The sequence below is a fragment of the Fukomys damarensis genome, unplaced genomic scaffold (assembly GCF_012274545.1).
Source record: "Fukomys damarensis isolate Sample0158 unplaced genomic scaffold, DMR_v1.0_HiC HiC_scaffold_17, whole genome shotgun sequence".
Lineage (NCBI taxonomy): Eukaryota > Metazoa > Chordata > Mammalia > Rodentia > Bathyergidae > Fukomys > Fukomys damarensis.
Window position 1 is genome coordinate 41,386,393 of NW_022900929.1, and position 12,749 is coordinate 41,399,141.

The window sequence follows — 12,749 nt, forward strand, 5'->3', positions numbered from 1 at the left end:
GAAAAAAAAAAAAAAAAAAAAAAAAAAAGTTTACTTGTTAGAAATTACTGGAGTGACTCATATGTAAGCCATTAGAAAAGTAGAATTCAATAAAAAAAAATTTTAGTTGATGGAGTTTTATCCAGGAATTACTTTATCATGCAGAGAGATGAATTTCTGCAATGTCCTCATTGCCATCAATGGCTCCTCTGTGGGTTGAGGGATGGCCTCACTTAGTCCCCAGCTCTTGGTCCTAAAGCCTACCTGAGCAGGAGAAAGTGCTAAGAAAAGGCTTTGGGATAACTTTGATGCCATTTGAAACAATCTGCTGTCAAGGCCTGGCCATTGCATAATTAACCATAATAGCTGCAAGGAATACCTTCAACTAGATTAGAAAAACAAAGCATCATTCCCTGTGGCATAAATTCATTATGTGTATAATGAAATATCTTATTTGCATTTCACATAAAATTCGCTAAACTCCTTATTCACTCATTACTTATACATTATGGGTTTTTTAATGGCACTTTTAAGGTTTGTTTTGGCTCAGGGAGAGTTATTCACCCAGACTTTATTTCTGAAGTCATGACTCTCTTGGGCCTTCTTCACCTTTTACAAATTCATAGCTTGTTTTGTGGGTGGCAGTGGTTTGTACACATGTGTGGGCATATCTGGGAACAGTCCTAGATATTCTAAATGGTGAAATACTTTATAAGTAAGGATCCTACATCCCAGAGCAATTAATCAACAAAAAAGGGCAGAAAATGAGTAAAGAGTAGCCTAAAAGGTAGCAGCAAAAATTAGATGATCTCCCTGTAAATACATATACAGTGGACCCTTGACTTTACCAATTCAATTTATTCAAGAGGGCTGGATGTAACTCAAATTGGTCAATTGAAGGTTCAACCTCCTCTACACAGCCTTCAGTGTCTCTCTCCTGTATACAGGCAGACCTCAGTGTCCTTAGAGAGACACTGGCCCAGCATTACTCAATGAACCCCACACAGGGAAGGATGCTGTAATGCTCCTTCTAGAACTCTGTAAAGGTTAAATCTGTCTCTGAGACCATCTGGAAGCATAAATGGCTGGCATTCGGGTCCTAACTCAGGACTTTAGTTGTTAAATTAAAACTGAAATTCCAGTTGTAACAGAAGTTGTTTGGATGCCAGGCCAGTTGTAACTTGAGAGTCTACTGTACATGGTTAACATGTAGATTTCATAGATGCCAGAAAAGTCTGGGTGTTTGAATATCAAAACATACAAACACAAAAGTACATGAAAAAGTAATATTGAATCAGAGGTGCCACTGAGGATAAGGTAAACTCTTGGTGCACTGTAATATACCACTAAATGCAGTGTTAGATATGGATGAGAGAAGAGTATTTTGCGTGTGTACACTCTCAATTTAAAACATGTGATCTTCAAGACCAAAATTAGTATTTTACAAGAAGAGCGTGGAGAGTGAAGCAAGGTAACTGGAAAAATGACTGACTTCAAGGAGGAAACAACCATCCTGCCTACAATTTCTTCCCATTCCTCTGTCAGACTTTGCCTTGAAGTATCCTACGATACAGACTCCAGTGGACTCGAGCAAGAGGCAAGAAGCATTATGTAGAAAAAGGAAGCATACAGGATCTGGGGTTACTAAAAAAAAAAAGCAGATTCTAGATTTACAGGCTGAGAGAGATTTTGAGCTAGAAGAGATCAGAGTTAACATTTAATTTCTGCTTCATTCAAATCATGTTTTATGTGACAACTGGGTCTCTATAATTACAAGGGACTAGCCCAATATCACACAGCAAACTAATGATAGAGTGAAAAGTAAAAATGATGACTGTTGTTTCACTCTGTCCAGAGTTCTCTTTCTTTTTATACTGCTGAGCACTGCCTCTACTCAGAAGGGGTAATAGAAAGGATTATACACTTTACCCAGGGGACTTGTCTTGCTACCAGGGGAGCCCGGTGACTGCGGATGCAAACTCAAGGACCAGGAAAAGGGCTTTTGGGTTTGTGCCTAGATACAGAAGTTTGCTTTTCTCCTTAAGACTGGCTTAAATGCCAAGGAAAATATAAATACAGTATCTTGTTCTAACAATGCAGTTAATTTTCAGATAAACAGTATCTCCAGTAAATACTAGGCTTCTTCTCACTCAACCACAGAACACACCCAACCCCAGTTTAGTGATAATGTTTCTTTTTCACTCACAGGGCACAGGGAATTTTTGTTGTCATTTGTGTACTTAGACTGTTCATTGATGAGGGCAGTTGTTACCTTCTCACAGAGGGACATCCGTTTCACTTCTTAAAATGTGCTTATGAAAAACAGGCTAGACAGAAAAACTAAATATTCTGTCACCTAAAATTAACTGCAAGTGGCCTAAAATACTTTTAAAAACTTTCAATTCATTTGGAAGTAGAATTTAAACAAAACATTATTTGTGGTAGAATCTGTCTCTTTGAAAATGCTATGGTTGATTTTTCCCAATAACTTCTTGGATTTTAATTGGTCTTCAAATCCAAAAATCAAATGGATTCGATTTCTTCTGATGAGTACCCCAACTATAGTTTTTTTTTCCTTTAATAGTTATATCAGGTTTTTGTTTGGATTTTAGGATGCCTTTGTACCATTCCTGCTAATGATGTTTTGTTATCACTTGACATTTAGTGTTGTTGAGATCTAATGGACTTCTGGGAAAAGTATGATGAAAAACTATAATTTCAAATATCATTAAATAAATGTCCAAACAGAGCAACCATATTATGTCTTACCTAACTCTGACAAAATAATTTGTTTATTTTATTCTTATGACCATGCAATTGTAACACTCTAAAAGCTAAAATCCTTAGCAAATAAATTACAATCATATAAATCCTCACTTAGCAAAAAACTCTGAATAACAGCCAGTTATTGGCTGAACAATAGTATACAGAATGTGCAAACCTTTCTTAATAATAGATTTATCTAAAGAAGTTACTTCAAAAAATACTTTATGAGCCATCATTAATTTTGAGAGACATGGTTTTAGGTTCAAAACTTTGGTGATCTATCTTGTAAAACATAGCTGAAAGGAAGAGACCCCTGAAATTGCTAACTGAGAATTGGAAAGTGCCTTGTGAAGTCCTGACCTTTCAAGGTGTTGGTTTACTGACTGTGAAGTAGACAATTCACCAGCTGCACCCAGGAAGCAACACTGCAAAAGCCTGTGGCTGGGGATCATGGAAAATGGCATTCTGAAGGGTGGCTGGATGCTACTACCCAGGCAAACCCACAATCATTGTGGTCTAACTCCTGGGACAGGGAAAACTCCTTACTGTGGAATGCAGTTCCGTATTTCAAAAGAAGATTCTTTAAATGCAAATCAACAAATTATCTTCTCTGCTGTTTGTGGTGTTGCTTCTTGTTTCTGGACTATTTCTTAGGGTTCTGAGGACAAATTCACTAAGAACTATGTGCAGTGTCTACGGTGTACTCGCAGAACTCCCTGGGGGGTTTCCAGCTTTACCAGTGTGGATTTAGAGAACTGAAGGGCTAGCTGGTCCCCTGCTTTTCCACACTACTCTCCAATAAGAATTTATTTCAACTGATGATAATTTCAACTTACTTTAATGAGCTAAGCAAACGATCATAGAGTAATAACGATTCAGATCCCAAGATCGGTAGATTTTTTTTTTCATGGTATGGTCAGCAATCTATTTTCTTAACAATGTCACTAGACATTTATGTTTTAATTGACACATGTTTAATGAGATATAGATGCTATAATTTAATAAGGTCCCTTACCTACTGGTACAACTTTTTGTTCCCTCCCACACCACTGTGAATGACTTTCTCATACATCTCCCCCTCCAGAGCCAGTGGCAGACTATTCAAAGTTTAAACCCATAACATGCTCTTCAGAATGATGGCAACTTGATCAGAGCAATAATCAAGCAGAAAGGCTTTTTTTTTCTGATAAACAGCCAAAATCAGTCTCTAAAAGGACAATAAACACACACACACACACACACACACACACACACACACAGCCTATATTCAGAACTGATTTTTTTCTTCTACCCCCCAACTAATAAAATCAGGAGGCTGCAAGGAGGCTGAGCGGCATGCAGTTTGATGTCCTCAGCAGGATACGGGGAGTCACAAGTGACGCTGTAAATCCAGTGTGGGGTTTCGACACTGTGTGAAGTGTGGCCTGAGCCTTGGAGATTTCCCTTTGATGCAAGTTCAGTATATTAATGGGAAAAGCATTCACTTTTATTTGTCTGTACTGTCTGCAACAGCGAGACTGCCTCATTTAGCCTAGACCAACATGAAAATACACAGAGAAGCAATCTGTTGCAAATTAGCATGACTCCCCTTTCATTTACTAGCTAGTAATTGGAGGGAGTTAAGTAAGTGTAACTTATCAGATTGCACAAGCATATCTGCTTGTGTGGACAGCAAGCTTTCCCTGAAAATGCCCTAGGAACCTGGAGGCAATAATCCTCCTCAGTCACCCACTGGATCCCAAGGAAAACACTGACTTGTGTGAAATACGCATATACAGGAGGTTTGAAAAGACAGTTTCCTAGACTCCCTTATTAGAACCTTACCTTTCTTTCGATATGTTTTTACTCTCTTGTTTCCAAATTGCCTTGAAGTCACTGCAGAACTCGTACCACACCATAAACACATAGCTGGGTGTGATCTCCTTCTCACCAGCCTTTGGCTTCATCCCAAAATATCCCACAGTTGTTTGAAAGCTGCATTGTGGAGGAGAAGAAAAAGGGAGAGAAGCAGAGGATGAGAAACTTTCAGCACCAAAACCCATTAGGGCAGAGAGTGGGAATAACACTTCGGGCAGCTTCCCACATGTCTGTTCTCTAATGTGGGAGCCCAGGCTCATAGCTACTGTGATATATCCCAACCCTCGGAGAGTCTGTTGGCCCAAACTGATCCATCAAGAATTACAATGTGATGGTGGAAAATGGGCACACCTTAATTTTACAGAAAGACAGCATGAGTAACTTCAGGGGGTATGTATATCAAACTTCTTGAGCTTGTTCTTCATCACAAACTAACCCATGTTCTTCATTTTATGTTTAATGATTCCATGTAACACTGATGACATATTGAGTCTGTAGCACTAGGAGTGGTCAGTCAGATGGCCCACTTGAAATGATAAATCTGTTGAATGTTTTACAGGAAATCAGGAAAATCAGTTCTATCCATATCCTGTCATACTACAGCTTTGTAATCATGGGTGGATCATTCAGCATCTATGACCCTTAATTTTCTCAAGGGTAAAACAAGAGATCTTTTAAAGTGATAAGTTTTAAAGCAGGATTTAATATAAAAATATCAAGCACCAACAGTACAAAAACAGACATGATTGAAAAATGACTTCCAATCTGGTTGGAAAAGAGCTCAGTTTTTCGAAAGCAGATTCCCAGATAGCACCGAGACTTATCCCATGAAAGCACACTGTACACCACAATGCCGGGCCTCCCAAGCAGCCCTTCTTGGAGGCACCAGCTTTGCAGCAATTTATAGCTCTGCACTCAATCTTCCCCCTCACCCCTACCCACCCCAAGCCTCACAGGCTCATTTGCCATGAGCAAGAACACTCAAACAGCCCCCTTTTCAAGGGTGTTGGAAACTAATCAAAGCAGGACTGGCTGGCCAGGTTTATTACTCAATGCTCTATCATCTGTTCAGGCATAGTGTGGTTTTTTTGTGGCCATCCCGAATACTGAGCTTCTAATGGAACTCTATTCAATGGCAATTGTAAAACCCTGAAGCCCCATTACTATTACGAGGCATACTTTCATCTCGTTCTCAGTTATTGGGCAATATGTATCTCATAAGATTTTATCACATTTCACAGATGAACTGTTAATTGATTCCATGGCTACGATTAGGTGAGATCCAAGCTGGAACTGAGTCTCATAAATTCTTTGTGCTTCTGTAAATAACAAATCTGTTTTTAATGCAAATTAAAACTACTGGTCAGGGAATTCTGAACCCCAGTTATTACAAGACTGGAAGTGCATAAGTGGATAAAGGCAGTAACTCTAGTAATCTCTTAAGAGGCTCTCTGATAATTCCAAACACGACACATTTTAGAACAAAACAAGTAACGGAAGAAAGCAGCAAGTCTACTTTCATGGCCCAGACATAACTCCCAATCTTACGACAGTCAAAATGCTGAGAAAACTACATGCATGAGCCACAGCATATTCTGTTTTTTCATTAAAAATCAAATTCTATGGATTGGAGCATAGGAGTGCATAAGGCATGAGTTCTGTAATTTACAGGAACAGGCCATGAGTTTCCTACGGTCACAGGACTTCAGAATTGGAAGGGATGATAGGTTGACTTTTCCAATATTCTCATTATACAGATGAGAAACAAAGGCCTGGAAAGACTGAACCACCTCCTGCATTGGCAGAGCTGGGCCTAGAACTCGGGTCCTCTGGTTCCTTGTAAATTGCTATTTCTGCTCTTTTCTTCTAATGACTCAGTTCACTGACATAGGTACTCAAGTAATTAAACAGTCATTTCTTCTGTCTCTACTCTTAGTTGGCCACCTACTGTATCACACAGAACATGCAATGCTCCCAGGAGGGAACACTGCCATCTTTCTTCTTTCTGTTTACCTCTTGTATAGATAAAGATTTTTTTGTGTATTAATAGAAAAGAGAAACTTCCATTTTTTTTATGTTCAGAGGAATAAATCATCTTCCTACTTCATGGCTCATATGCTGAAAACTATAAATCTCATCAGTGTGATTCACTGATCAGCCCAACACCTCTGGCATTACTGAAATGCTGACTGAGAGATGAAGATGCAGCAGATACTGGGGCATCTTCAGAAAATGCCAGTGTTGTTTGGCAGTTTTCAGAGAGCCCGAGAGAAGCACATCACCATCATGGGGCTCCCTTTCCCACCTCTAGGGAAGCTAACCACTGTCCTTGCAGGTCTCTCCTGCTTGTTTGTATGAGGCCCTGCTTGCTTCTCTCTCTTACAGGGGGAGAAAAACCCCATTTCAGCATTTCCCCCCTAAGTGTCCTGGAATATCCAAAAGCAAGTGATCCTTTTCAGAAGCAAATGGACTCAAGAGCACAGCTTATGTTTGGTACTCTGCATCTCTGGTAAAGCTGAGGTCCCTCGAGGATGGGCCTCATCTGATTGCAGTGTTACATCTTTATTTAGGATCAGCCTATGAGCCCACAACTATCCAATAAGATTAACTATTGTCCTCCTTAGATAAAACTCTTTCCATCTCAAGTTCTGTTGTGGTTCACAGAAGACTGACCATTGATAAACTTCAAAATTTGGGCAAGAAAATTACTAATAAGTAACCACCAAGAGAATTTTTTCCAATGGACAGGAATCAAAGGGTCAATCATGCTTTCTGAAATTTCAGACTGTCAGTGGATCATTCTAACAAAGGGTTCAACTTGTAAAAGACTGATTTCTGATCATATATTTTATACAAGTTATAAAAAAATGTCAGTCTTAGTCCCTAAGCCTGATTGATACCATTTTAATTTGGCCAAACATTTTGAAAGTACAGACAATGGTTATATCAAAGAGCCCAAAGCAAAGTGAGCAGTTCTGCTTTTATAGTGTTGAGATGCCAGAGAAGAACACATGCAGTTACTATTTTACATGCGTGCCTTCAAAAACTGCTTAGGAAAAGCAAATATTCCTTAGCCTCAGAGTAAACTGTTTCTCTTGAGAATAAAACATAAGAATTTACCAAATCTCACACGAATATTGCAACACTGACCACAGCTCCTTAAAGAGTGTAACCAAACAACTGTGGTTTGTACATTAAAGATGGGATCTAACATATTTCATTGGTGACATGAAAGCTAGACTACCTTCACCACAAAGCCACGGGAAATGCTGACAACCAGAATTTATGACTCTTCTCAGCATAGCTAATGTGCAGCAGCAGCTTCAGCCCCTTGAAGGTGGGCCCCCTTTTCCTTCAGCAAAAAGGAATCCTTGAAGAGGGATTAGAACTTTGACATCTACTCCGGAAGCTGAATTTCTGTTAGGCCTAACACCAGTGTGCCCTGTTTGATCGTCCCTTCTCTACATGAAGAATGTTTCCACAACATGGGCACAAACTCACTTCGCACATTGCACCAGGAAAGCTTAGTATAGAGATAAGGTCACAGGGACGGGGTACACGAATCTAAGCAACCTGTGTTAGTTTTCAACAATTATAATGATAGGATGATGCTCATAATTCAGGAACATGTCTGCACCTAGAAAACTACACAATTTGCCTTAATCTTGGCTTTCATCAGCATTTTAATTTTGCTGGCATTTATGTAGGAAGCAAGGCTAGATGCTGGTACCTGTCAAAGTAGGGCAGCCAACACTGTGTGTGGGTTTTCAGAAGCTTCAACGTTGTAGCTAGACAAAGAGAGGGTTCATTTCTAGTTTGTGCATCCACATTTAAATTCACAACCAGGAAACTTTTCTCTTATTTGTAAAGCTTGTTCTTTCCTTAAATGCTATTTCCTCCCCCTAGCTAATTTTCTAGTACTTTTAGAATTGGTACCAGCAAATTCATCCCTTCCCTCAATATGAATGTCTCAGAACATACCCATTCACACTCTTAGGAGTGTGGGATATGCAAGATGACTGATTTGCTTAACAAACAAAAGAGAAAAACCCCTACGGGATCAAAACTGAAGATTATCAGGTTGTACTGGTTCTGCTTTGGTCTGACTTTGGAGAGGCAGGAGTAGGAAGAGACGTGAAGTAGGCAAAAATTGACCAGAACTCTGAGCCTCCCTTAACTTCTAGAAGGATTTTTCTATAAACAGAGCCCAGTGCCTTCTCCCCACCTGTCCTATGTCTACAATATCCTCTAGGATCTCAGGAAAAGCATAGTAAGTGTCCTTACTATTATTGCAATAATTATGTGCAATAATTAGTTTAATCGAGTTGTAATGCTGACAAAGATCAAGTTGTTTCTAATTTCCATGAAGTGGCTCAGGAGCAGAGTGGAGGAGGGGCAGCCAGGTACAACTGTGTCATGATGCGTGTGTGAGGCAGATGAGTCACACTTGGATGGTGCTCTGCTTCCTGGGAAAAGTATTTCCAAATATCCCCGCCACGGCTCTTCTATCCCAGCTCCAGAACAAACCTTACTGCTCATGGATGGAGTCACAATTTCAACACATGAAGACAAAAGAATGGCTACTCAAGGGTCATAAAAGTGAAATAAACCAATTATGTAAAGACAAATTCTACATGGCTCTATCACTCCGATGAGGAGGCTGGAGCAGTCAAAGTCACAGAAATAGGAAGAGGGTGGTGACTGCCAAGGCTGGGAGAGAGGAAGGATGGGGAATTTGTGCTTAACAGGTATAGAGTTTCAGCTGAAGAAGATGAAAAAGTTCTGGAGACAGGTGGTTGGTTGCAAGCGATACTAGTAGGAGCATACTAAATAATCACAATAAATAATATATACTCAAACAAAGGAGGGCTCAAGTTAGCACTGCTTACCTCATTTGTGCATTCTCCAAGTAACTTTCTTCCATTTTATGCTCCTTTTTGGCTGTAAAAGAAAAATAACCATGATTACAACTATTTTATCCTACCACATCTCCTGTGTAATCTTATAGTTTATTTATACCCACTAATTATTATAATAAGTCTGAACACAGGGGTTTGTGAGTTCCTACCACAGGTCTTGGAGATAGCATTCAGTTGGCTACATCTACCAGACTGCTTTGTTGAAAACAACGATAGCTAACAGTGTTGTTTCTTCTGGAACATTCTTTAAGAGTAAAAGGAAACAATATTTATAATTATACCCAGACAAAGATATACATAGGAACAATGCTAGGCAGATTGGCACATGTGGTCACTGAGCTATCGCCCCCTTGTGAGCCTCGCCATGTAACCATCAAGTTCTCCCTGTTCCAAAATGGAATAAATCCAGTAGTGCTTGCAGTGTCTCTGTCGGGATTCAAGCGAATTCATGAGAATCCCCATACACTTTGCCTCACACTCTAATTCCTCAGCAGTGTAGGGAAGCCTCTGGACTCCTTTCTCAAACAATGTTTTTAAATGTGTTGAAAAGCCTACATAAGATTCCTAAGAAAATTAGTGATGCTGAGGTATAATTCTGAATTTACAGATAAACAACTCATCTTCTGTAAGGACTACTTAATAAGGAGCGGTTTCTTTATACGGTAGTTCTTGTATATGGACTTTCTCTCTAACTGGAAGATAGTATTATATATGAAAATAACATACTTTTTAAATGCTGGGAAAAAAATTAGCAAGTTGTGATATAAGCTATGCTTTAAGACTCTTAGTTTGCAGTTATACTGACATAAAGTGAATGAACATAGATAATCAATCATATCTTGAGTCTCTGTTGTGATACTCCATGAAAGCTATTAAAGGAATTTAGAACAGCATTTGATGAAACTTGGTTCTGCCACTTACCACTTGCAAGGACCAAGTCACTCATGACCAATACAGTTACTACATCTGTCCTACAAGAACAGTCACAATGACAACAGCAGATAGCTGCGATAAGGGAGAGGAAAAAAATATGAGAAACTGAAAAATTGGAAATAAAGTGTTTGTAAATGGGGGAAGAGATGGTAAAGGGAGGGCAGGGAAAAGGGGAAAAATGAGAATCAAGACCTATTATGTAAAGGTACAGGATCCCAATAATGAATGTAACTGTACTGTATACCTAAAATGTACCAATAAACTCAATAAAAAGAAAAAAAAAAGACTGAATGAGATAATACCTGCAGAGAGCTTAGTGCATAATATGTGATCAACACAGGATATGAAAGGCATTACTTGTGCCTCATAATCATCGTCCTCATTGCGGAAATGAAGGAAATGTAAGTTTTCATTTGGAAATGTAAGTTTTATCAAGGTGCCCCCTACTGAAAATTTCTGATGGATTTTCAGCACCCTGGATGTAACATTTTAAGTCTTCCTAGACCCTAGAAGGCCCTGTGAGTCTGCTCCCTGGCTTCTTGGAGACACCACTCGTTTCTTGTGTTCATTTCTTTCCAGCCCTGTGCATCCTGCTGTGGCTCCATCACACTAACCATGTGCGCCTGTGGATCTGTGCATCACCCGCTCCTCCGCCTGGAGCCCAGGCCTCCGCTCAAGTACCCACCTACGTGGGCCCCACCAAAGAAAAACCATCCCTTGCCATCCCTCATCTTCCCCGCTGCCCCCTCATACTCTACTCTCCTGCTTTACCTCTGTTTCTCCTTCACCTTTATCTACCTGACAGACTACTCTTTTACACAACAACTTATGTTATTATACAATTAACCACTATACAACATAATGTAAGCTTCAAGAGAGTAACTCCATTTGCCTTGCTTTTGATTATAACCCTAAGTGTAAAAAGTATCTATGTAAATAATTTCAGCTTTGAAATGCATATCTTGATTTACTTAAAAGTCATTAGCTTTCTCAAGCATAAGACCTTATACTTAGAATATGAGCCTAAGTTAAAGATTATCCACTACAGCTAATTTCAATAATTATTTTAATAGTAAAATGATTTGGCTCTGATAACTACATAATTTTGTATTTTAATTAATTTTATTGGTACATTTAATGTATACAATATGACATTCATTGTTGGAAATTTGTACCTTTACATAATCAACCTTGGTTCTTATTTTTTCCCCATTCCCCTGCCCTCCCTTCAACCCCTCCCTCCCTCCCTATCTACAATGACTTTGTTTCCATTATTTTTCATTTTCTCATATTAATTCCATTCCCTTCTAAGAAGTACATAATTTTAAATAAGGTTAAGACATATTTAGGTCCATCTTTTTGCCGTATATCTCCCTCCCACCAAGCTTCCCCCACCCCCACGCTCCTAGCAGAAATCTCTGTGAGTAAATCTGGTTAACTCAGCTAATCAGATACTGAGAAATGACTCTCTCTCATAAGCTACCAAGTTCCCCAAAATGTGAAACTAGTGATTTGTTCTCATCCAGTGATTTTTAAACTATGCACATGGCTAAACAGGGGAGAAATTCCTTGGAGGCTTGTGTGGTCTTCCTGGAGGACCTTTGGTTTTCTCCGTCATCAGGTGGTTTCTAACTGGCTTCTTCCATGCTGTGCTAAGTAGACTGTGGCCACACCGTCACTGCATATAAATTTAGCAACAGAAAATAGTGTATTCAAACTGAGTTAAACTGTAGATAAGACTTTAATGGCTCTATGAATATGGTGATTTGGATAAAACAATGTCCAAAGGAAAAAAGAGGTATTACTAAGAGGCAATTAATAAATATTGCAGAACCTCTGAGGGTTGGGAAAAGAGCTTTAAGGAAAATGAGAAGAACCTAGACTAGGATCTCAATTTTTCTCAAGCAAAGGGCCTGTACCTGGACACTGACAGAAAAGCCTTGCTTACCCTGGTGTCACTTAGAACCTTTATCAGCCTGAAATATTTCTTTTTCCTCAAAGTGTGAAATTTCCAACCATGTCATTATATATTGTAAATATCTTAAAAATCAAATTCAAATATATTATTGGAATCACAAATTCTAATGTCATCAAAAAACAAGGTAACCATGAGCCAAGTGTAAGAACCTCAATGTTCTAAAATTTAATCTGTTTCTCATTAGGGACTGGTAAGGGAAGTGCAAGGGTCATCCTCTATGTAAGAGAGAACATGCACTTAGTCCTATTACCAGATCTTCTACCTTTGTAGTGGGACGTTAGAGAAGGATAAATGGATAGTCCCGATTTTTAGAACAC

General features: G+C 39.1%; 1 protein-coding gene across 13 annotated transcripts in view; it reads right to left on the minus strand.

Moving 5' to 3' along the window:
* Fmn1 (formin 1) overlaps window positions 1–12,749 on the minus strand; it is a 378,745-nt gene that overhangs the window by 18,077 nt on the left and 347,919 nt on the right. For all 13 annotated transcript variants that reach the window (XM_033765033.1, XM_033765032.1, XM_033765037.1 and 10 more), the window contains 2 exons: window positions 9,492–9,543; window positions 4,570–4,719 (listed from right to left, as the gene is read on the minus strand). In XM_033765033.1, coding sequence (XP_033620924.1) covers window positions 4,570–4,719; window positions 9,492–9,543 — 202 coding nt within the window. The remainder of the gene's footprint in view (window positions 1–4,569; window positions 4,720–9,491; window positions 9,544–12,749) is intronic.